Consider the following 21,920-nt stretch of genomic DNA (forward strand, 5'->3'; position numbering starts at 1 on the left):
CAGTGACTGTTCTGAGCAGAGAGGGAGGCACTGATGCAGAGCATGGTCTACGAAGATGATTCTAGTGGGGTAGTTTGTGGAAGTGTATACAAAAGTTCAAAATCAGCACAATGCATCCAAAACTCAACAATTACTCAAACAGCATTGCAGAGGGCACTCAGTGCTCCTGAGACAGCAGATGGGGAGGGGTGCAGCCCTAAGTTCAGCGAGCTGTTTGGGGACTGTACAGCACTGTTTGAGAACAAAACCACTCTGTTCACTGTTTATAGGAAGAAGTCAGAGCTATTCTCCACTCCCCAACTCATCATCAAATGTACACACATGAAGCTGCTGGCTGGTTCACTTTTTGATGAGGGATTGAGTTTTAGATGTTTTGGGCCACCCACAAAAAGACAGTGTCAATACAAAAGAAACATTCACATGAAATTTAAAAAAATGCAAACACAGTCTCTCCAACTCACCGTGGTCTCCTGAAAGCCAAACCATAGTGCTGACAAGCCAGGCCAACTGTTGGGGTGTAAACTATGGGCATGAATTTCTCAATATCAGAGGTCAGCACTCGGTAGAAGAGCTTCTCATTCCTGTCTTGCAATGTCATAAGAATAATATACCTTTAAAGTAATAAAAAAAAGTTATATATCAGCATTTCTGATAGTTCACAGTTTCACAAAAAGCAGTCATTGTCTCACTCAGTATACACTCAGTCCTCCCAAGCCCTGTCACTCCTTTGTGCTACATCATGAGCAGTTGTTGGAGCAAAATTTCCCAGAGGGCTTGCCATGGCCAGCTCCACCATCCTCAGTGACAGTTCACAAAGACTCAGTAAGGCTGGACATCACACCCATGCACAACCTTAGAATTTTGAAATTTGCATCAAAAGGCATCATACACAGTTATCAATACATAATTTTCTAGATCAACACAGATATTTGTGACACAGAAAAGCCAATGCAATTGGTCTACAGTGTAAGAGTCCTGCTGCCTCAGTCCTCAGATCAATGGAAGCTGAGGGAGATGGAGATGTAAATTCTACTGTCCATCACAGCACGAATCAAACAGCATCTTTCATCAACCCTGATGAACAATACTGGATGCATTGAAAACTCACAAAGATTAGCCAATACTGTTTCTGTTTTCTTTTTAATTTTTCCTACACACTGACAGTTTTTTTCTGTTCTTCCATCCAGTATTTTAGAGAATGTATTGGGGAGCATACAGAATAGGTACATGAATTACATGTGTTCACTCTACCTCTCCACTGCTCTGCTTTTTTCTTGTACCCAAAGTATACCAGAACTCTCCAGTAATGTAGTAGTAGAAAAAAGTAACATCAGTGGACCTGTTGGAGAAGGTCCAGAGGAGGTTCAAGAAGATGATCAGAGGGCTGCAGCACCTCTCCTATGAAGACAGGCTGAGAGAGTTGGCATTGTTCAGCCTGGAGAAGGAAAGGTGCTGGGGACATCTTCTAGCAACTTCCAGTGCCTAAACATGGACTAAATAAAAGCTGGAAAAGGACTTTTTACAAGGGCATGTATTGATAGGACAAGTGGGAATGACTTCAAACTGAAAGAGGGTAAGTTTAGAATAGATGTTAGGAAGAAATTTTTCGAGTGTGAGTGTGGTGAGGCACTGGCCCAAGTTGCCCAGAGAAGTTGTGGAAGTCCCATCCCTGGAAGTGTTCAAGGCCAGATTGAATGGGGCTTTGAGCAACCTGGTCAAGTGAAAGGTATACCTGCTCATGGCAGAGGGTTTGGAAGCAGATGATCTTTAAGGTCTCTTTAAACCCAAACTACTCTATGATTCTGCTGCTGGAGCGTATGGACAGCTGGAAAAATATGACTCCAAGGGAAATGTGTACATTGAAGCAGAATCCACAATTTTTTCTTGAGGTTTTAAAGAACTGAAAAGTAAAGGGGGAAGGGAGAGAAAATAAGAAGCTTTTGACATACTTGTCTAGATCGTTAGATTGCTTTTCAAAGTTCTTCATCACACGAAGGACTTGGACGTCTTGGCTCAGGAAGCAAGGAGGGAGGAGGCCATGGATTCCCAGCTGTAGCCTTTCTTCAAGTGTAAAAGCCATTCCCTGGGAAGAAAATAGGAAGGCATATTCAAATAGCATAATATGCACTACCAGCTAGGATATCCAAGAAGAAAGCAAGCAACAGCATGCAGCCCCTGTGGGCCTGGAGGCAGTCCTGCCCTGAACAGAGTGTGGGGTCCAGACCACTCAGACCTGCAGCTTCTGGATTAGCTGTCCAACAGCAGCTGTGCTTTAATGACTCACACTCTTAAGCCATCTGAATTTGGCTTATTTCTACAGTGTTTTTGATTGTTAATAGTGTATGTTCTTAGTGTTTCTTTCATTTCATACTCTTTTTATACTATTTCATTAACTCATACCTGCTAGTTTCCATGGCCTTCCTGGACGCACAGCAATCATGCTCTACAGATCACATAACATGTAGAATCATGGAATCATTTAGGCTGGAAAAGACTTTAAAGATCATCAAGTCCAACCGTTAACGCAGCACTGCCAAGTCCACCACTAAATTATGTCCATAAGCACAGTATCTACATGGCTTTTAAATGCCTTCAGGTATGGTGACTCCACCACTTCCTGGGCAGTCTGTTGCAATGCTTGATGACACTTTACATGAAGAATTCTTTCCTAATATCCAGCACAAACCCTTCTTGGTACAACTTGAGACTGTCTCCTTTCCTCCTATCTATCACTTGTTACCAAGGATAAGAGACTGACCCCCACCTGGCTACAATCATCTTTAGGTGGTTTTAGAAAGCAACAAAGCCCCTGAGCCTCCTTTTCTCTAGGACAAACACTCCCAGCTTCCTCAACTGCTCCCCATCAGACTTGTGCTCCAGACATGACTCCAGCTCCGTTGCCCTTCTCTGGACACGCTCCAGCCCCTCAATGTCTTTCTTGCAGTGAGGGGCCCAAAGCTGAACACAGGATTGGAGCTGTGACCTCAGCATTGCCCAGTACAGGGGGACAATCCCTGCTTTGGTCCTGCTGGCCACACCACAGCTGATCCAGGCCAGGATGATGTTGGCCTTGAAGGACCCAGCATTTAACTTTGTTGAACCTCATACAATTTGCCATGGCCCATCAGTCCGGCCAGTGCAGATGCCTCTGCCTCCATCAGATCAACACTCCCACCCAACTTGGCATCACCTGCAAGCTTAATGAAAGTACCCTTCACTCCCTTATCTAGATCATTAATAAAGATGTTAAATAGGACTGGCCCCACTCCTGAGCCCTGGGGAACACCACTGGTGACCAGCCAGCAGCTGGATGTACAGTAATTTCACAACTATAAAGGTGCACCCTTTTGACCAAAATTTTCGTCCGAACCCGGAAGTGCGCCTTATAGTCCAGTCCGCCTTATATAATGTACAAAGTTGCGAAATTTGTGAACCCGGAAGTGCGAGCTGCGAGCCGAGTTGGGAACCGGGGGAGCCGCGGCTGCTGGGCAGGGGGACGCCAGGACGCAGCATGGCTGCCGGCAGGGAGGACGCGGCGCCGCCGCTGGCCGGGGAGAAGTGGGGGGAAGCGGAACAGCCGCCAGGCGCGGGGAAGCGGCGAGAAGCGGTGCAGCCGCGGGGCAGAGGTGACGAGCGGTGCAGCCGCCGACCGCGGGGAAGCGGGGGGAAGCGATGCCACCGCGGGAAAGCGGCGAGAAGTGCCGCCGCCACCGGCCGGGGGGACACCGGGACGCAGCGCGGCTGCGCGGTGGGAGCCGTGAGCCGTGCCAGCCGGCGACGGGCGGGAGTGCTGGGGCCCATGGCACGGGGAGGGCGCCTGGGGCTGCGTTTAAAGGCTACACCAATCTTTGAAAAATGTCTGCAAATTGAGCACCTGCTAGCAATTCGTTACTTTGTTGCGCGCCGCACGGCTCCTCGCTGCAAAAAAAAATTGCGCCTTATAGTCCGGTGTGCCTTATGGTCGTGAAATTACTGTAACTCCATTCACCACCACTTTGGGCTCAGCCATATAGCCTGTCTTTTACCCAGCAAAAAATGCACCAGTCCAAGCCATGAGCAGCCAGTTTCTCCAGGAGAAATCCTGTGGGAAACAGTGTCAAAGGCTTTACTAAAGACCAAGTAGAAAATATCCACAACTTTTCATTAATTTCATTCAACTGGGTCACTGTCATAGAAGGAGATCAGCTTGGTCAAGCAGGGCCTGCATTTCATAAACATGCTGCCTGTATCTGATTCCCTGGCTGTCCTGTACATGTCGCATGATGGCTCTCAAGATGACCAAGTCCATGTCCTTCCCCACCACCAAGGTCACGCTAACAGGTCTGTAGTTCCTTGGATCATCCTCACAGCTCTTCTTGTAGACGGGCTTCACATTTGCTAACCTCCAGACAGCAAAGATTTATATTTGGGTACTATATACTATACCCAACTCATTCATTTCAGTTACCTACTAGTTTACCACCAGACACAGTTTATTACTGGCATATTAGCAGTGCAGAAGACAGACAGGCCATGCAGGATGCTTTCTTAGTGCTAACCTTCTGTTCCAAATACAAGTAGCACATAAAGTGCCACAAGTCTTATTCAGTAACTGACACTATCCCACAGCTGGGGCTCAACTACAAGACTCTGTAGGATGATCCTACTCTTACAGGACAAGGCTTCCTAGGCAGAAGCCTGAGCATGTCCTGCTCCCGTGCATGCAGGGGTTGATGCTCCAGACCACCAGCAATGACCTGTGCTGGACTCAGCCCGATGAACAGCAATGCTAAATGCATTCTGCAATCTGTGAAGGAGATTATAACAGTCTTTAATTAATGGTGTTTCTGCTAGGCCGATAGCAGATTAGACAGCAGGATGGCAGAAAACATTTTCAGGAGTGTCTGAGGAGCTTAAATCCTAATGAAAACTTTACCCATAACTAACAAACTGGTTCATATCTTGATGAACAGCTGGCAGAGAAATATTCAAAATATGTAATTATTGAACTACACCTACTCAAGCACACAGACACATGCTTAACAAAATATTAATGAGCACCTTTACGGCCGCATAGCTGTTAAACTGCTGCTTTCTTCCATAGATTTAGCATTTCTCTACGACAAATAACTGTTATCATTGCCAGAGAAAAACTGAGGATGTATCTTGATGAACTTGGTTTTGGCAACCTTCCCTCCCCTCCTGTTGCTTGCTCCCATCCCTGTGCAATCCCAGTGGTTGTGCCAGTATGAGCATGTGTGCAGTCACAGGTTTAACCAGCAAGAGGAAGTACCTGGCTTAAAAATAATCACATCACTTGATCTCAGAGCAGCTCCCCTGGCTGATGATACCACAGATGGCTCTACAGGCACTGGCAAACCAGGGCACAGCCACTGGGGACACATGGTTGTGGGAATGAACTGCTGGAAGAGCCATTCACTTGTAAGTGGTGCAGACACTGGCAAAAACGTTTGTCAAACTATCAGCAATGCCAAGGAACGTGTGCCAGGACAGAGGGAAGGACTGAAACTAATTGTCCTGTTAGCCAGATCCATGCTTTGTACATACATACTGTGACACTCCTTTCATTAGTAACATGTGCACTACTGCAAATTAAAAGAAAAAAATCTTCATATATTGAAAGTAAAGTTATTCAGCCTCCAGGATAGCTGAAAACAGTTTTTAATCTCACAAGCATTTTCATAGGATTTTTTCTAATCTGAATCAGGATAGGGTCAAGTATTTTGAAAAATCTTTGCAGTAAGAGCATAGTAGAGAGAAACTGTTCCTCTTCCAGCCAGCAGATGAGGAGTCAGCAGTTGCCTGGGAGGCAGGAGGCCAGGATTTTGCTGCCAAGGCCAGAAACAGCACTGAGGTCTCCATAGTCATTGTTGAATGTTGTACCCAGGACATGCCTGTTTCTGCTGAAATGCCTGACATTTCTGACCCAAATTTCCTTCCTGGACAAGAAAAACTTTCCCCCAAATGAGTTTCATAGCAGAACTGGTACATTCCCACAAGATAAAGTTTGAGTTTTTGTAAGTCATCATTTCTGAATTAAAAAAGAGGCAAAATTTTCTCATCAGAAAACTTGTAATCATCTGCATTCTCCAGGCTGGAGACTTCTGAAATACTACACTAAGATCAAAACTGGTCATGAGCTCTGCATCAGTATTTGGCTTTACATTGCCAATATTATATCACAGCAGGGAAAATACAGCTCCTGTGAATGTCAAAGTTTATCTACATGGGTAAAAAAGAATACAATTTAAAACCATCTACTTCCTGTGACTTTTGCACATGGAGGAGAGATTAATGGGAGACAGAAATATTTGTCAGTAAATATTGTAAATACTCCACTTACTTGCCTAGAGAAAGTAAGATGAAAGATTGGCCAATCAGGGTGTTAGACCTGACCCCTGCTCATACCCTAGAACAAAAATGAAGCGAGCTAATACAGTAGATCAGCAGTGGTTGCTCTTCTGAAAAGGGTAGAAAAGGCAGAAACACAGCATCCTAGGGTTTTCTGCATCCAACCACCAAAAATATTCTTGTGGTAATTTTTCAATAGGAAATGAAGTACTTTCAGTGATTTTCCACACAATAAAACAGTGAGAAGTTTTAATATTTCATCAAGTGATCACACATCCAATACAAGAAGAAGTTTCTTTATTTCAGCTCATTTCTATTCAAAACAATACCACAATGCCTTACAGAAACAACAGCCCAAATGGCCACTGTAGTAACCTGTTCCTGTTTTCTTGGTTGGGCTCTGCCAGAATGACATCTCCAACCATTCTACAAGACCAGCTTCAACAGCTCAAACTGTTTAAACACAGCCACAGTTGCGCTGTTAATAGTCCAAGGCTAAGCATGGCAATAGTTACACAGCACATCTCTAATTCACAGCAGTTCTGCATTTATTGCAGTTCTGCATTTATCTGAATCAGCTATACCAGTGTAAGCATCTTCATCCTGCAGCAATTGCAAACACATTTGAAGAACTTGCTGCTTTCACAACCAGTTAAATCTCCAAAACACTATTCAGTACAGAGCTGGTCCATCATCCAGCACCTCTGTGGCAAGGTTGGGAGTGGAACAGAAATTGCCATCTCTAACATTAGGGCTGCTTTCTGAAGCTTCTGTGAAGGCCTAGGAGCAGGACCCCATGGTGAGGTGGTTATATTCACTGAAACAGCACAGCGTGAAATGAATCTGGAAACACATTCTGCCCCAGATCAAAAGCTCAAATTCACTGAGGTATTGCTATGTTTAAGATAAAAGCTTTTAGACTTGGATTTTTTTTTAAGACTGCCTGAAAGCCATATTGTACCTCTCTTCTTCTTGGTCTTGAAAGGTCTAATGATTAGATGATAAGCTACAATCTTGCAGAGCTGAAGCCAGGTGCTCCAATTCAATTTTAAATGTATTGGAAATGGGTTGGCATGGAGAAGGCAGATGCTATGTCACTAACCAAAAACAAAGGCAAAAATATCAGCTGCCCACAAGGCTTCACACTACACAGAGGTTAAGTGAAGGGTTTTGTTCTGAAAAAGGCTTACTGCAAATAACCTCAAATGCTTCTGTCTTCTAATTTCGGATAGCACTGAGTCTGTTATATGGCAGGTCCCTCTTTGCAGTTCAATCCCATAAAAGCCACTTACTTTGGAAACTGAAGGGCGAAGCAAATTCACAGATAATGATTAGTTCTATCACTGCCTGCACTTTCTAGCAGTGAGAACGGGATGTTTCACTCAGGGCTGGATGCAAGCAGGGGGGATGCTGGCAAGGCTTGTGTTTATAATTTATTCACTGTAGATCAGCCTTCTGTAGGTGGGAATAAGGGCACAAATTACAGTTCCTGTGGTATCAGAAAACTGTTTTTAATGTAATGGGTGCCTGATCAAGGGCTGAATTATCCTTTACCGAGTCTACAACATCCATAGTCCAGTGTAACTCAGATAATCTCCAATTCTTGTGCAACTTTTTGGAGGAAAGCCTTGGCTTACTGCATCTATCCATATCCCTATGCTCTAGAGAGCAACGAGCAGCCACAGCACAGGGAGAGCTGTGGGACTTCTTGGATAGCCAGACCAAAGGGTTCATGCAGTTCATACAGTCCCAGGCCATTGCCTTCCGTGATCCTGGGACTCCAGCTGCAGTTCTCAGGACTTTGGGACCACCTCCTTCATCCATGCAAGTGAAAGCTTGTTTGGCAGTTTCTGAGCTGAGTAAACAAGTGAACATCTCCAACCCTTTGGCAACAGCCCCAGGAACTGGGAACTTCCTAGTCTGACTAGAGCAGAGTGCTGGAAGGGCACACCAGGGAAATACAGACACAGAGGGATCACCACTGCAGGCTGCAAGAGCAGGTGCAGTTAATCCACTTCTCCTTTACAATTAGTACGCTAACAGCCAGGCTAGGGAAGACCTAATAGGGAACTTAAGCTTATTTTATACAGATTTTTCCTGTAATGTGTTTTCCATAGATATTTGCACCTGTCCAGTTTTATGGCAGAGATGTACTTTGACTATCTGCAAGCAAAAATTCCTCCCATAAGGGGTCAGCACCAGAAGCTAAACTAATCCCCACTGAGACTGCACATGGGCTGAGGAGCAGAGAGCAAGAGCAGAAAACATCCATTTTCTACACAGAGAAAGATTTTTCTTGACTCCAACTGACTTGATAAGCTTCTTCACAGTGCTTCTTCTCAGCTACTCAAGCTTCTGTTCCTGGTGTGCATGGACTGACAGGCACTGCACTCCACCCTGGAAAAGCTGTATTGAAAATATTATTTGCAAAAAAAAGAGTGAAGGAGGGACATCAGAGGGGCAATTCTTTATTTTGTCCTTTAAAAAGTCTTGTGGCTTCATATAACCTTTAAATTGGATGTGTTTGTGCTCTTAAGCTTAGGAAAAACCCAAACCTGTGTTATTTGGGGTATGGAGAAGACATCTCTGAAACCTGGAAAGAAGAATCCCCTCTGTGTCTTCTCAGCAGTCATTGCTGGGCACACCTTTTGTTGACTTTGATTTACAAACTCTTCTCACAGTGTCTATTCATATTTCTGAGTTCACAGTCACTAGTTGAAAAATCCCTCACTCTCAGCCATCCTCTTTGTTACAAAACGATATAATAGTGGATTTCTAATCCTTTCATATTGTTCTTCCTTCCTCTCCCACAGAGTCTGGGAACACTATTAAAAACTCCAAGACAAAGATAATTAAGCAACTCAACTTCGTGTTTGTTTTAGTTCCTGGGGGAACCATCTTTAATGAGGTCCTCTAATTCAATTACAATGTAAGTTGTCCCTACTATTAATGAGATCTTACCAGTAACTATTTTGTTTTGTGCAAGTAAATTTTTTTTCACTGGATTACATTTCTATTGTTCTTCTCAGTGACTTTTGATTTACACCAATGTAAGACTGAGCAGAACTGGAACATGACAAGCCCCTGTGCCAGAGGGACCTGATCCTGCAGTTTAACAGCACAGAAGTAAACGCTTTCCTGGTGAGGACATTCCTGGTGCAAGATGTGACACAGTCCCAGACAAAAAGCAACAAAGCCATACTGTTCTCCCCTGTTGCAGGAGGTTTTCTTCAATAAATAAAAATCATAAGACAAAACCTTCAGGGATTTGTTCATTAATCCATAGGAAGAACGGCAGTGCTAAACTCCTCAAGCCCTGCACTGTGATTTCAGACTGCAGCAGTACAGCTCTACACCAATATCAGCAGAGAACTCATTATGATTTCCTGAAGTTTGTCAGCCTCCAGGGCAGCAATTTGTCCTCCATATAAAAAAAAAAATAATTCTATAAGCTAGAGACTTTATGTGTTTTATCTGCAAGTAAGTTTCTGTTGCATTGAGAGAAACAGATTTTTCAAAGATGAATGAGACAAAACTCCCCAAAGAACAGTTTGTTTGGCACACTTGCTTCTTCCCACAAAAGCAATGTTAAGATCCTCACAAAGTTCTAGCCAAGCTAATGGGAATATTTCTTTGGCTCTATGGAGGGATAGATAAGGCTGACCTTTTAATTTTGACTAGATTCACAAATGTGTTTACATGCATGATCTGTCTAAATACAAGCTTCAGTGTCTTTTGGTAAAGAAGAAGAGTAAAATCACTTCAAGGAGAACAAGACTGCCATATACAGAAAAATTAGGTGGCATGGGGAAGAAAAACCCCAGAGAAATCCTAAGAAATTATTAGCAGCAATAGAGCAGTGCAGAATCCCAAATGGTGTGGGACACATGGTGCATGCAAACAACAGAGTAGAAGACCATTCCTGCCTAGATCAGCCTAAATTGTGAAGCACTTGCTGGTTTCCTCCTCATGTGTAGCAAAATATTGTAGAGGGTGGCCTGATGGAGTAAGCAGTAATGAGGACATCAGGTTTTGGGCTACTGCCAAGCTGTTGAGCAGAACCCTGAGGCAAACCCCAAATTCTCTGTCCCTTATCAAAAGCATCCCATGTAATCCTGGCACAGCATCTGGTGGATTGATCCTCCCAATTCCAAAGCAAATGAAGACTCCCTGGTGTCTCCTCTACTTTATTCCCAGTCTCCCTAAATGAGTTTTACACTTAAAACTGTCACAGCTTTATGCCAATTAGTGAGTGAAATGAGCTAGTCCAGGACAGAAACAGGAAGCTCATAATCCACATGCCTATGTCTCAGGTAAAGGGGAAGCTATTATTTCTTCTCAGAGGAAAAGGGCAGGGTAAAATCAGTTTCTGCAGGCAGCTTGCCAAGCACTAACCTAAATATTTTCAGTTACGGTGATGCTAGGGACACACTTTTCTCCCAAATATTATGTGACCACTAGACAGGAAGAATTCAGCATAAATGACAATGCTTGCATTCCTAAGCCTATGAAAACCAGCCATCATTATCAATTTGAAAGAGCAAGTATGTCTGAGAAGAAAGATCAAGGCAATTCTGAGGTTTAAATGTGACCCAAAACATTAAGAAAATAGAGTTTTAGCATCCAGTTTTACAATGTAACTTCTCCCATTGTACGTGCAGCTGATCATGTGAATTGTGGTTGCACACAGTTTGTGTCTGGTGCTATTGAGAGCACTAACTTCCTTTTGACGTCCCTTTTGAGTAAATCGAATAAAATGAGTCATGTTCACTTACTGCTTGTTCACAAACTTCACTCTCTGCAATTTGTATCTCTTTTGCTATTGCCACCCCAGCAAATGGGGCTGCTTCAAATGTAGGCTGGAGCTGGATTACAGCTCATGGAAGGCTGCTGATGTTGTATTTGGTTAAACACCACTGAAAAGCACTGCCTTGGCCATACAATTAGCTATTTCACAAGAAAATAGTTTGGATGGGAGCTGAATTGGAATGACACCAAGGGTAGTTTTGTTACTGACTTTACCAGAGATGTTTTCTTCACTGTAGCATTCTTATGTCCTTGTCACTGTCCTCCTTCACAAGCTGCTTCCACTAAAGCTCTGTGGAAAGGAACCTGAGCAGCAGCTTCTTGAGCAGTACCAGATGTTCTTTGCACATCCTTGTCTAATACAGGAGAAGCAGGCTTGGCTCCTGAACCACAATTTTCATACTTGTGCAAGAAGATCGAACATATGTCAGCTTCAGAACATTGAGATGTTTACAAAACATTCAGACACCCTCTCAGATAAAGGATTCTTGAGAAAGACAATGCTTTCTTTTAAAAATTAGGAACACGAGAAACAGACAAGGCTCTAACTAAGAAATTTGCCTTTTTAGTAAAACAAACCCACTAGAAAAAACACCTTGAGCTCTCATTTAATGATACAACCAACACTCGAAGGCAACTAAACATGCAAGTAAATACAGAGCACCCCACAGGAAATCTGTGTGAGCCTCCACTTCCTATTTGAGTAATTTGTACAACTTTTATTTTTCCCTTGCTGCTTCTGCAGCCCTGCACGTCAAGGTGACTGATGGACTTCAACCCAGCAGCTGGGGCTCAGCACAGAAACCATTCCCCAGTGCAGTGCCCATTGGCACTGGAACACACCAGAGGCATACAGCAATCTCAAGAGTGTCCAGCTTCCCTCTGGAGATCTTTGTGCAGTCCTCGTTTGGCAGCTCACCTTTGAGTTCAGCTGTGCTCTGTCCCATGGTGACATTTTTCTTCCCATTTCTCAGCCTTCCACAGACTTAATTCTCCAGTGGTTTTGTCTTTCAAGGCATTAAGCAAGTTGCTTTCAACTCTTTACTCAAGCATTTCTACAGCTACATTTCACAAAACCCTTTTTAAGACTTACAGGTAGCTAAAAGTGTACATATACATATACACATATATATATACATATATTTGTATGTGTGTGTGTATCCATATGTACAAAAACTTAGCCCCAGTGCATGTTCTTTTCCAATCCAGCCTCCAGCCGGTCCCAAAATGATCTCCATGCTGACCTCAGGGGCCTGTAGCTTTGCCAAGCACATGTTTTTCCTAAGCACACATGGGCCATCTAATTGTCCAAACTACTTTTGGCACCACCAGGAGAGTAGCTGGCCTATCAGGACGACCCTCTGACTCATCCCCTTCTCCTCCTTGTCCGAACACTTTACTTCAAAATGTTATTCCTTTTAATGTGTAGAGGGAAAAAGAAGATTCATGAAGTGCTCACATACAGGCAATCTGACCCTCTGTCTCCAGCTCTCGTCACCTTTGTGTGCAGTCTCCCTGCTATCTTTGTTTACTGACAACTCTATGTGAGCTGTTGCTAAATTCTACGCAGTTGAATGCTCAGCACTTGGCACACTTGGCCCTGACATGAAGCATCTGGGCTGGAATTTCTACAGTAATACAATACAAAATGATACATCTTTTCTATTAAACTTCCCCTTCCAAATATTCTTCCAATTATACAGTCCTTTTATTTTCCACTTTCTTTGCTCCTCAAAATTTCAGTTCTATTATTTCCATATGGCGTGAGTACACTATGTCCAAATATTCCAGGTGACAAAATACCACTAATTTCATACCAGTGCTTTAATTTTTATCACTTTCTCGAGACTGAGCTTAACCACTTCAAGTTTCAAAGGGACACACTGCTCTATAAACTATAAATCAAATACCTAATAAAGTTCCTGAGATTTTTAAAAAAGAAAGTTCAAAAATGAAACTCCCATCCTCCTCTTCCAACTGTTTTTAATCAAGGACAATATGAAATAAGTTATCCAAGTTCAGAATGAAAGAAAGAGAAAGCACAATTACTCGGAGATGAAATTTGAAGATTAAACCTCTTTTGATTCCTTGAGCTCTCTGACAAACATTTCTGTGGGACAGCAATTGCAGCAAGATGTTATGAAATATTTATGTCAGTTTGTAACATGCGTGACCACATGTTGGTCAAGACAGCTGAACTGTTCACTATTGCTAGGAAGCTGTAAATCACCCCTCTGGCAAACCTTCACATGAGTTTCAAAATAAATTGGTTCTGTTCTTTATCCCATTAGATGCTATAGCTTAAAATGCAAACAATATTATTGTTGGCATGTTTGCTGCCTGTCCACCTCAGCTCAATTACTCCAGCCTGGCCTAGCTTTAACAAGTATTGTCCAAGGCCAAAGCAGTGGTTTCCTTCCTGCAGCAGAACATCTATTCCTCTGTACCTGAAACAATTTGGCTAAATGACACAAAGATGAAGCGTGACTGCAGTAAGGGAAACAAACAGTCCAGCCTCTTTGAATACACAAGTGTTATCCCAAAATAATTCAATATAGGGATGATCAAGTAAAGATTATGGCTGAAGCATTGATTTCACCCATGCACCTCAGTCAGGAGACACCAATCAAAACTCCAAACTTGTTATTCAAAGTGGGGTTTCAACTTAATAATACCTACCTTGCTAAAAAGGGATGTTGTGGTGTGGAGAGCATCAGAGGTAGAGCCAGAGTCTGCAAATACTGGGAACACTGACATGATTTCATTCATGGCCTGCCATGAAAGACCTGTAGAGAGGGGAAATCTTTGGGAATAGACCCCTCAAACTCAGGTTTGAGGCTAAGGTTTTGATTCTCCTCTGCCTGGCACCACAGTAATGCAGCAACATCAGAGTAAAGCAAATGTAAAATGATTTTTAACTTCTCAGTGTTTGAAATAAATGAAGGTCTGGATAGTCAGAGCTGAAAAGCTGGATGGAGACCTTAAATTGACCTTTAAAAATAAAAAGGGCACTTACAGGAAGGATGGGGACAGACTTTATAGCAGGGCCTTTTGTGATAGGACAAGAGTTAGTGGTTTAAAACTGAAACAGGGTAGGTTACATTGGACATAAGGAAGACTTAATTTTAGAATAACATTCATATTTTTTCACAAGGACATGTAGTGATGGGACAAGGGGAAGTGGCTTTAAACTGAAAGAGGGCAGGTTTAGAATAGATACTAGGGAGAAATTATTTCCTGTGAGGGTGGTAAGACACTGTTAAGAGGTTGCTCAGAGAAGCTGTGGATGCCCCATCCCTGAAAATGTTCAAGGCCACTTTGGATGAGGCTTTGAGCAATCTGGTCTAGTGGGTGACATCCTAATCCATGACAGGGGGCTGGAACTAGATGATCTTTAAGGTCCCATCCAACTCAATGCAAGAGTCTGTGTTCTGGGGAGAACAAGGCTACAATTCACCATCAGTATGATTCTGGCAGTTGTCAATGGCTATGTGGAGTTTTATCATAACCAGCATCTTCCTCCTGGGCCTGAAACTCAGATGCAGGAAGTTATCACACTGCCTATAAAATCTGACTGAGGGAGCACTCCTGAAGTTGTAGGTTATCATTATGTTTAGCACTGAACAACTAACAACTCACACTCTGTTTTGTTATTCCTCACGATAAAAGCATGGTTATCAGAGTATGTGCCCATATGGCATGTCTTTTGTGTGTTTACAAAAGCTTTGTCTTCTGTCCCACCAGTACATACAAGTGCTGACTTTTCCAGGTCAGTCATTAACCAACATCACTTACTTTCTGGCAGTGTGTCGGACTTTCTGCCACACAGTAGCATCCTTTCCAAACCCAGGTGAGGTTGGCAGTTTTGAATGACTGATCCATTACTGATTTTGATGAACTAAGGATTCTCTTGGAAGGAAGTCCTGAACCCCAGGGAGTTACTGAACAGTTACTTAAGAATGCGCATACAACTGCATCAGCAGCCTCTCCAGTAAATAAAAGCCATAGGCTAGACAAAAGCCCATGAGCCAGAGAGATGGAATCCCAGTCCTGATACTGGTGTGGGCAAACAGAATTTTTTGGTGCAGCTCTCTAATAGTATGCAATGGTCAGGAGGAAGCCAATGGGATACTTCAGCCCCCAGAGCAGGGTCAGCACTGCCCCAGGAGCTGACTCAGTCTTTCCAGAACCCAAGAGGAGATCCCAATCACTTGGACACGAGCATTTCCAAGCTCAAGTGCATTTCCACTTGTAGAGCAGTTTCTACTGTTCCAACACAGATGGAGCATGCTTCTTCTGTCCTCTTTTTTCTGATTTTCTTTCAGAACAAGTGCAGAGAAGTTACGTGGCAGAGGTGATAACAAATGCCAGATTATCTCGTGCTGGTTGCTAATTCCAGGATGTATCACTCAGAGCTTTCAAGAATATCAGTTAACATTTTGTTTGGGCTCAGTACTGACACACTGTCGTTGTATTTCCTCTGATGACTTCCTGAAGCAAGGTTTTGTTTTTTCTAGTTGATAGCAGATGTATGTGTGCCAGAAGCTAAGGAAATGAACACCATTAGTGCCAAACCTGCCGGATGAACCTGATTGATGCTTCAGCACACAATTACAAAAACCTGCACTAAAAGTTTACTATTTTCACAATTATTAGTAACTTCTTATTAGTACTTTAATGATAGCATTCTTTGTACAAATAATGTCAGTAATAAAGAAAGATAATCCTTCAGACAGTTCCTACACATTTATTGCTTTAGGCTGTGTCAGGCAAGTTGGTACCCGTGGATTTAAAGATAACAAAATCACTCCTGTTGGCACAGAGAGGTAACCTGCTCCCTTTGGGACAGCGGCTGTTATGAGCTCACCAGCCTTCTGCTGAAGTCAACACACTGTATTTCAACCAACAATGTTAAACCTTGCTTTTTAAAGAAATCAATCTTTCAAGTTACTTCCAACCCATACTAAGATTTAGTGGACTGAGCCCTTGGATACAGATTGAATTTTGACTTAGAGCTTGGTCTCTGAATCACCACATCTGGTGTGCTGAGACAGGGCAGATCCCATACCCCAATGCAAATTGTGTGCAAGCTTCTTATATGTTGTCAAAGATACCTAGCTCTGGAAGAAGCTTTCAGAGAATGTCAAGAAGATACTGGCTGTGACCTTCAGGAAATAACAAAAGCCTTTCCTTTCAGCAACAATACCCCTAACAATTTGAAACAACTTTTTACTCCTAAAGCCCTATCAACTCAACTCTTCAAAAACACAAAGTACAACTGAGAGCTGAACCACGGATGGAGTCTGGACTCCCCAGAGAAAGGAGGGCAGTGTGTCCACGCCTGAGTCCCAGGATGACAATCAGTGATACGAAGTCTGAAGATGAGCAGTTGCTAAAGACAAAAGCACTAAGTTAATCCTCCTGCTAGAATAAATCTAAAAATTTAAATCTTTAAAACCAATTTAGAAATTTGTCTGAAAGGCATCTCTTCTGCCCCAAGTGTGATTTGTTCTGAGCCTAATGCAGGCCTTCACTCAGCAGCAGGCTAGGGTGGAAATTATGAAGGTGACATTTAGGCCTGGCAAAATCAAACCCTCTATGTACTGAAAAAGAAAGCAAAGTGGAATAAGCTTCCTTTGTTCCTTAACCACATAGTTTGGCTTAGTACTTAGCCTTGCCCTTCTTTCCAGTTTAAGAGAAACTGGACTCCAGTGGTAAAACCTTGGCTGTACAGCAAAACTCATGCTGAATCCAGAGTAGATCACATATGATAAATCTTTGGAATTGGTTTGCTAGACAAAAACATAAATGTAAACAATGACAATTACTATATTACTATTAAAAAAATAAAGCCTCCTTTAAGTGAAAGTTGAAGCAATGGCAAGACATACCAAGGTTTAATCATACTAAACCTGCATGGTTCTGTGAGGTGGAGGGAGTAGGACTCAGTGATCCTTGTGGGTCACTTCCAGCTAGAGATATTTTGCGATTCTGTGATCTTACAGACTTAAGGTTTTTAAAATAAATTTAACTTGTGTAGCACAAGAAGTGTTGCATTATTAAGCTACATGTCTAGGAAGAAAATATTGTGCTTTTTAATTTATGTAGAATCAACAGAGCTAATTTCAGTATCAGGTATGGGATGTAACAAATGCCAATGAAGTGCACTCTTTCAAACATAAATCTTTTAATCTCTGCTATTCTGAAATGTCCTCAAGTTAGTGTCTTTGGATTTGAATTTAGCTAGCAGGTACAATATTTTATCTCCATTTGGGCTAGCCAACTCATATTTGATAAAGGAGAACTGGTTTTCCTTCACCATTCTTTTACCAAGAAAATGAATCAAAAATAAAATCCATTCAGTCAAAATGAAAATGAAACAAAAATAAAATTTCATTTTCTTCATGAAAATAGTGGTACTTTCCATGTGTATTTAGGTACTTGTAGATGCATAAATACACCTACTTGGATTATCAAAGATATGTTAATAAAATATGTCTCTAACTCGCATTGTGTTCAGATTGCAGAGATTTAATATAGTTCTGCCTAAATACTTACACAAGTCTGACTGAAAAGATAGTAAGAAACTACATATTCTCTATCAGCTGTATTTTATTTATTTTATAAACTAGGTTTTCTCATAACATTATCCTGTGAGGCTGAGTACACACACACACACACACACACGCATACAAAAAAAGAAGCCACAAAAATTTATTTAAAAGAGATGTTGCCAAATAGCCCTAATATAAAATCAGAATAAAAACATCTGGGAAAGGAAAAGAGAATACACATGAATGGATCTAGATAAGCTATCTGATTGCTCAACTGAAAATGTCTTGGGGCTGTCTTCTGATAACAAGAACTTGCTTACAGACATACATGTGCATAAGCATCGCTAGCCAAGGAGAAAGAACATTAAAGAAAATAAGGACAAAATAGAAAATCAAGCTTCCTTCTCATTACAGGTCAGACCTCAGTGAGCCAGTACTTCTCTCCAGACCATTCACTCCAGCAGGATGCTGTTTCTACACCACACTGCTGTAACTCGTGAGTTGCTTTTGCTACAGGGGATCATTTTGTTCAGGGGGCTACATGAGCTTTTCTAGACATGTAGTTTGTTGGACAACCAAGTTCCTCATCTTCTAATTTTCAGACCTCCTCTGCAATTTCTAAGGTTCAGAACATCCCAGCTTATTAAAAGGATGTGCACATGCGTGACACTGATAATTTTGTTAATGAGTCCAGAATCAATACAAGGTTAGTGTCTCTAACACAAGCACTAAAGGTAAAATGGTATTTTGGGAAAGCCTCTATCAGTGGATTTCTTCTATTTAACCATGAACAAACAAGAAGAAAAAAATAATTTACAGTGAATACACAAAACATTTTTCACATGGAGCCATGTAAATTAATATTTTCTGTTGATTTTGTTTGTTTGTTTAGAGGAAGAGAAAACAATTATGTGCAGGTATTAAAATGTACCGAGACAGACATACTCTGTTAGTGTGGTTTGTCAGCAAACATTTGATTACTTGGAGCTTTCTTTAGAGCCTGGAGCAGAGCCAGGTGGTGACTAGCGGTGGCACTGAAAGAAGGAACATGGTGGAAGTCAGTCACCAGAAGAGACCTTTTCTGCTTGTGCTTTGCCAAGTTGCTTGACAACGTGGCTGATGGAAACAGCTTCTTTTCATCAGTCACAATGAGATTCTTTCAAGCTCTTTCTCAGCTCAGCCTTATTGTGAGCCCTGTACACAGCCCAGTGCTGAGTTTTGCAATGAAGTCACCATAGAAATGACATGATGAGCATGTACTGACCTCCCAACTGTGTTTCCTGGTCCTGGAATAAATTTGAGCTCAGTTATTACGGTGCCTCTGATTTAATAATTGGCTTTTGGGAACACTCAAATGCTTCAAATGGAATCTTTTCTTAGGGTCAAATCCTGTCTCTTATTGTAGCCTACGGGAATTCTGCCATTGGACTTTAATGAGACAACAATTTGGCCATTAATCCATGAAAATTTGTACTCTAGTTCACACTGCCCTCCCATTTAGGACCCTGTTGTTCAATTCACTCTGAACCAGCTTGTTTTCACTTCCAAGATAATTGTGGAGACTAAAGAGTAATTCAAACAACAAATTCAGCAAGAGCAGGCATTAGCTGCATTAACTGTATGGCTGCTGGCTGGACACTGCTAAACCCCACTGCAGAATCTTCCCAAATCGGCTAACAGTCACTAAATCACTGAAAAGTAATTTCAACAAAAAGATAATAAAAGCACCATAAACAAGGAGTTTCTAGGTGCACAGTCTAGAATCATGAGTATCTTTCACCTCTGAGAGATAGCAGCCAATTCTTTAGGTCAGGAAACATCAAGGATCAAATTCTCTCTAATTGTATATGAGGGCTCACGTTACTGGGAGTGTACCTTAGGGCACACCTTCCAAACTGCCTCTTGCACATCTTGGATGACTTCTGTAAGCTTCTGTCTACCATAACATATTGCATTTTGGTTGTCTTGTTTGAGTTGTAGGTCTCTGATAATCTTCAAGCAAGATACAAATGTTCTTTTAGAAATGTCTGTACAGTGCTGTTCAGCAGTTGCACACTTGTGTTCCTAGACTTGTTCAAAAGCAACCCATGGACTCCTGGAGCTACAGATTAAACACCAGTGATACAGAACATACTGCAGATTTTCAGAGGTGACTAAGACCACAGTAACTACCACTGATTTCAAGTCTGTTAGATAACTTTTCCTACCTTGGCAATTGCTCATTGCTCTTGTTCACAGCTAATTTTAAGTTATACTCCTGGACTTCATTCCTACAACATTTTGCAGCACTTAGAGAAATGCCTTTGTAAATACAATGGCAGTTTTCTCTGTGTGGAAGAGGTTTGAGTAAAAGAATATCCAATTTTCTGTGTCTCTGGTTAATAAAACATAGCATTTCTCTCCTGTTGCCTCTCATCGATCCTGTTTAAGTGGTATGGCACACTCTGAAAATGCACAAGGGCTCTATTATGTACAGGCAGTAGGTACAGCAGGTTTCACTGGACTGTAACTGATTTGTTTCAGATGAAGGGATGCTGTTAACCACCACTGTGAATATAATTGCTTAGTTGATTTCCACATTCTTGTCATTGTTGGCCTGGCTACTGCAAGAACAAGCTGGTGAGGAATTCCCTACTGCTGGTTAAAAAAAGAAAAGAAAAAAGGAAGTCTTCAGGTCAAACCAGGAGTTCATCCAGACATGCCCACACCAGAGGCAATACAAATATGCCTTTTCACCACTTCACTGCTTTTCCTTTGCTCCCTCTTTAGACCAGAACCAGCTGCAGAAGAAGAGATCCTCCAGGTGAACAGGGATGGGACCTGTGGATATGGTCAGAATACAGAAGTGTCACCTCTGAGCTCTGGGATGAACAATACCTGATTCTTTCTGTGACACATGACAGGCAGCTCAGAAGCCTTCAGCAGACTTTCAGTGCTGGCTGTTGCTCACAGTCCATCCTTATATAAAGCACAACTCTGCTCCTGATGTGTTGTCTCTGTAGCTTGTCCTGTGCTATGAAGTTTTTGTGAAAGCCCCCAGATTTCAGCTGAAAGCAGAGCTGGGTGCTTCCACCAGAGCATAAAGACACAGTTAATTTATTACACTGGGTCTTCGCAGTTCTGGATTTGATTCTCTCCTCTCTCAGACGCTCAGAGCAGAGTGTGTCCACCGTGGAGCTTGGTGGCACCTGTAGCCTCCAAGAAAGACTGATGCCTGCCTGTGCCAGACACTATACATACATGGGGTTCATGGGATCTGATGGTAAGGTTGTTGAGCAGCATAGCACTAGGAATGGGAATGTTACAGGGAAGGTATTTGCAAAGGTGTAACTGGAGAAGTCTGGCAGTCCATGGGTCCTGGGTACCCAGAAGACCTTAGCATCTCTCTACTGCCAATTCCCACTACATTTTTAATCTACATTCTTTGGATTTTTCTTAACTTCATCTCTCCCATGGAAAACTCACCTGCACATCCTTCCTCCTCTGACTTACTCTTTTCAAAATACCAGAAATGAAGGCCTTCTGTTTTTACAGAGGCTTCTGGACATGCTTTTTCCATCCATCTGACATGTAACTACAAGTGCACACATAATTCTATATAGACTGAGACTCCTAAACCTGCTTTTTTACCATTTAACTAATCACCCTCATCATTATCTAAATATGGTGTGTATCATATTATTAATTTCTCAGTAAAACTCCTTGAAAAGTAATAGTGATAGTGGAAACACTATCATTTATAGCCTTTTGAACATTTTACTTGGTTTAAGTAATTAACCAACATAAATTCTCCTTATGCAAAAACCAAACCAAACCAAAAAACCACTGTGGTGAGACACAGCCCCTTACACAAACAGCCTGGCAGCACTGACAACTATGCTTGCAAGCATTGCTCACCCAATATCACAGACACATAAGCTCAATCCACTACAGGCACCAGAAGAGGACTGTAACTGGCAGACAGACTGGAAGAAAAGCAGCTTATTTCTTTTCAATAAATGTGAAGGTGTTGTTCTGGACTATGAACAAACCCTCAAACACATTTATATTAGAATAGCCCTTGTCACACATCACAACCTTAAGGTCCAAAGCCCATTGTAAAAAAAGGTACAGGGGATCAAAGCAAAGCAATGGAGAAAGGTAGGCTGTGTCCCAAAGACACAGCTAGTACAGAGAGGCAGGAGACAGCAGAGGAGCAGTACTGATTAG

General features: G+C 42.2%; 1 protein-coding gene across 2 annotated transcripts in view; it reads right to left on the minus strand.

Moving 5' to 3' along the window:
- Window positions 1–21,920, minus strand: part of ME3 (malic enzyme 3) — a 121,306-nt gene that overhangs the window by 53,374 nt on the left and 46,012 nt on the right. Inside the window, exons 1-3 of one of the 2 annotated variants that reach the window (XM_033051317.2) lie at window positions 13,837–13,941; window positions 1,950–2,083; window positions 462–611 (exon numbers count right to left, since the gene is read on the minus strand). In XM_033051317.2, coding sequence (XP_032907208.1) covers window positions 462–611; window positions 1,950–2,083; window positions 13,837–13,926 — 374 coding nt within the window. In that variant the 5' untranslated portion in view covers window positions 13,927–13,941. Of the gene's footprint in view, window positions 1–461; window positions 612–1,949; window positions 2,084–13,836; window positions 13,942–21,920 lie in introns of those variants that run through there. The other variant, XM_033051318.2, reaches the window with a different exon arrangement.

This window comes from Catharus ustulatus, chromosome 2 (genome assembly GCF_009819885.2).
Source record: "Catharus ustulatus isolate bCatUst1 chromosome 2, bCatUst1.pri.v2, whole genome shotgun sequence".
In the NCBI taxonomy this organism is placed as follows: domain Eukaryota; kingdom Metazoa; phylum Chordata; class Aves; order Passeriformes; family Turdidae; genus Catharus; species Catharus ustulatus.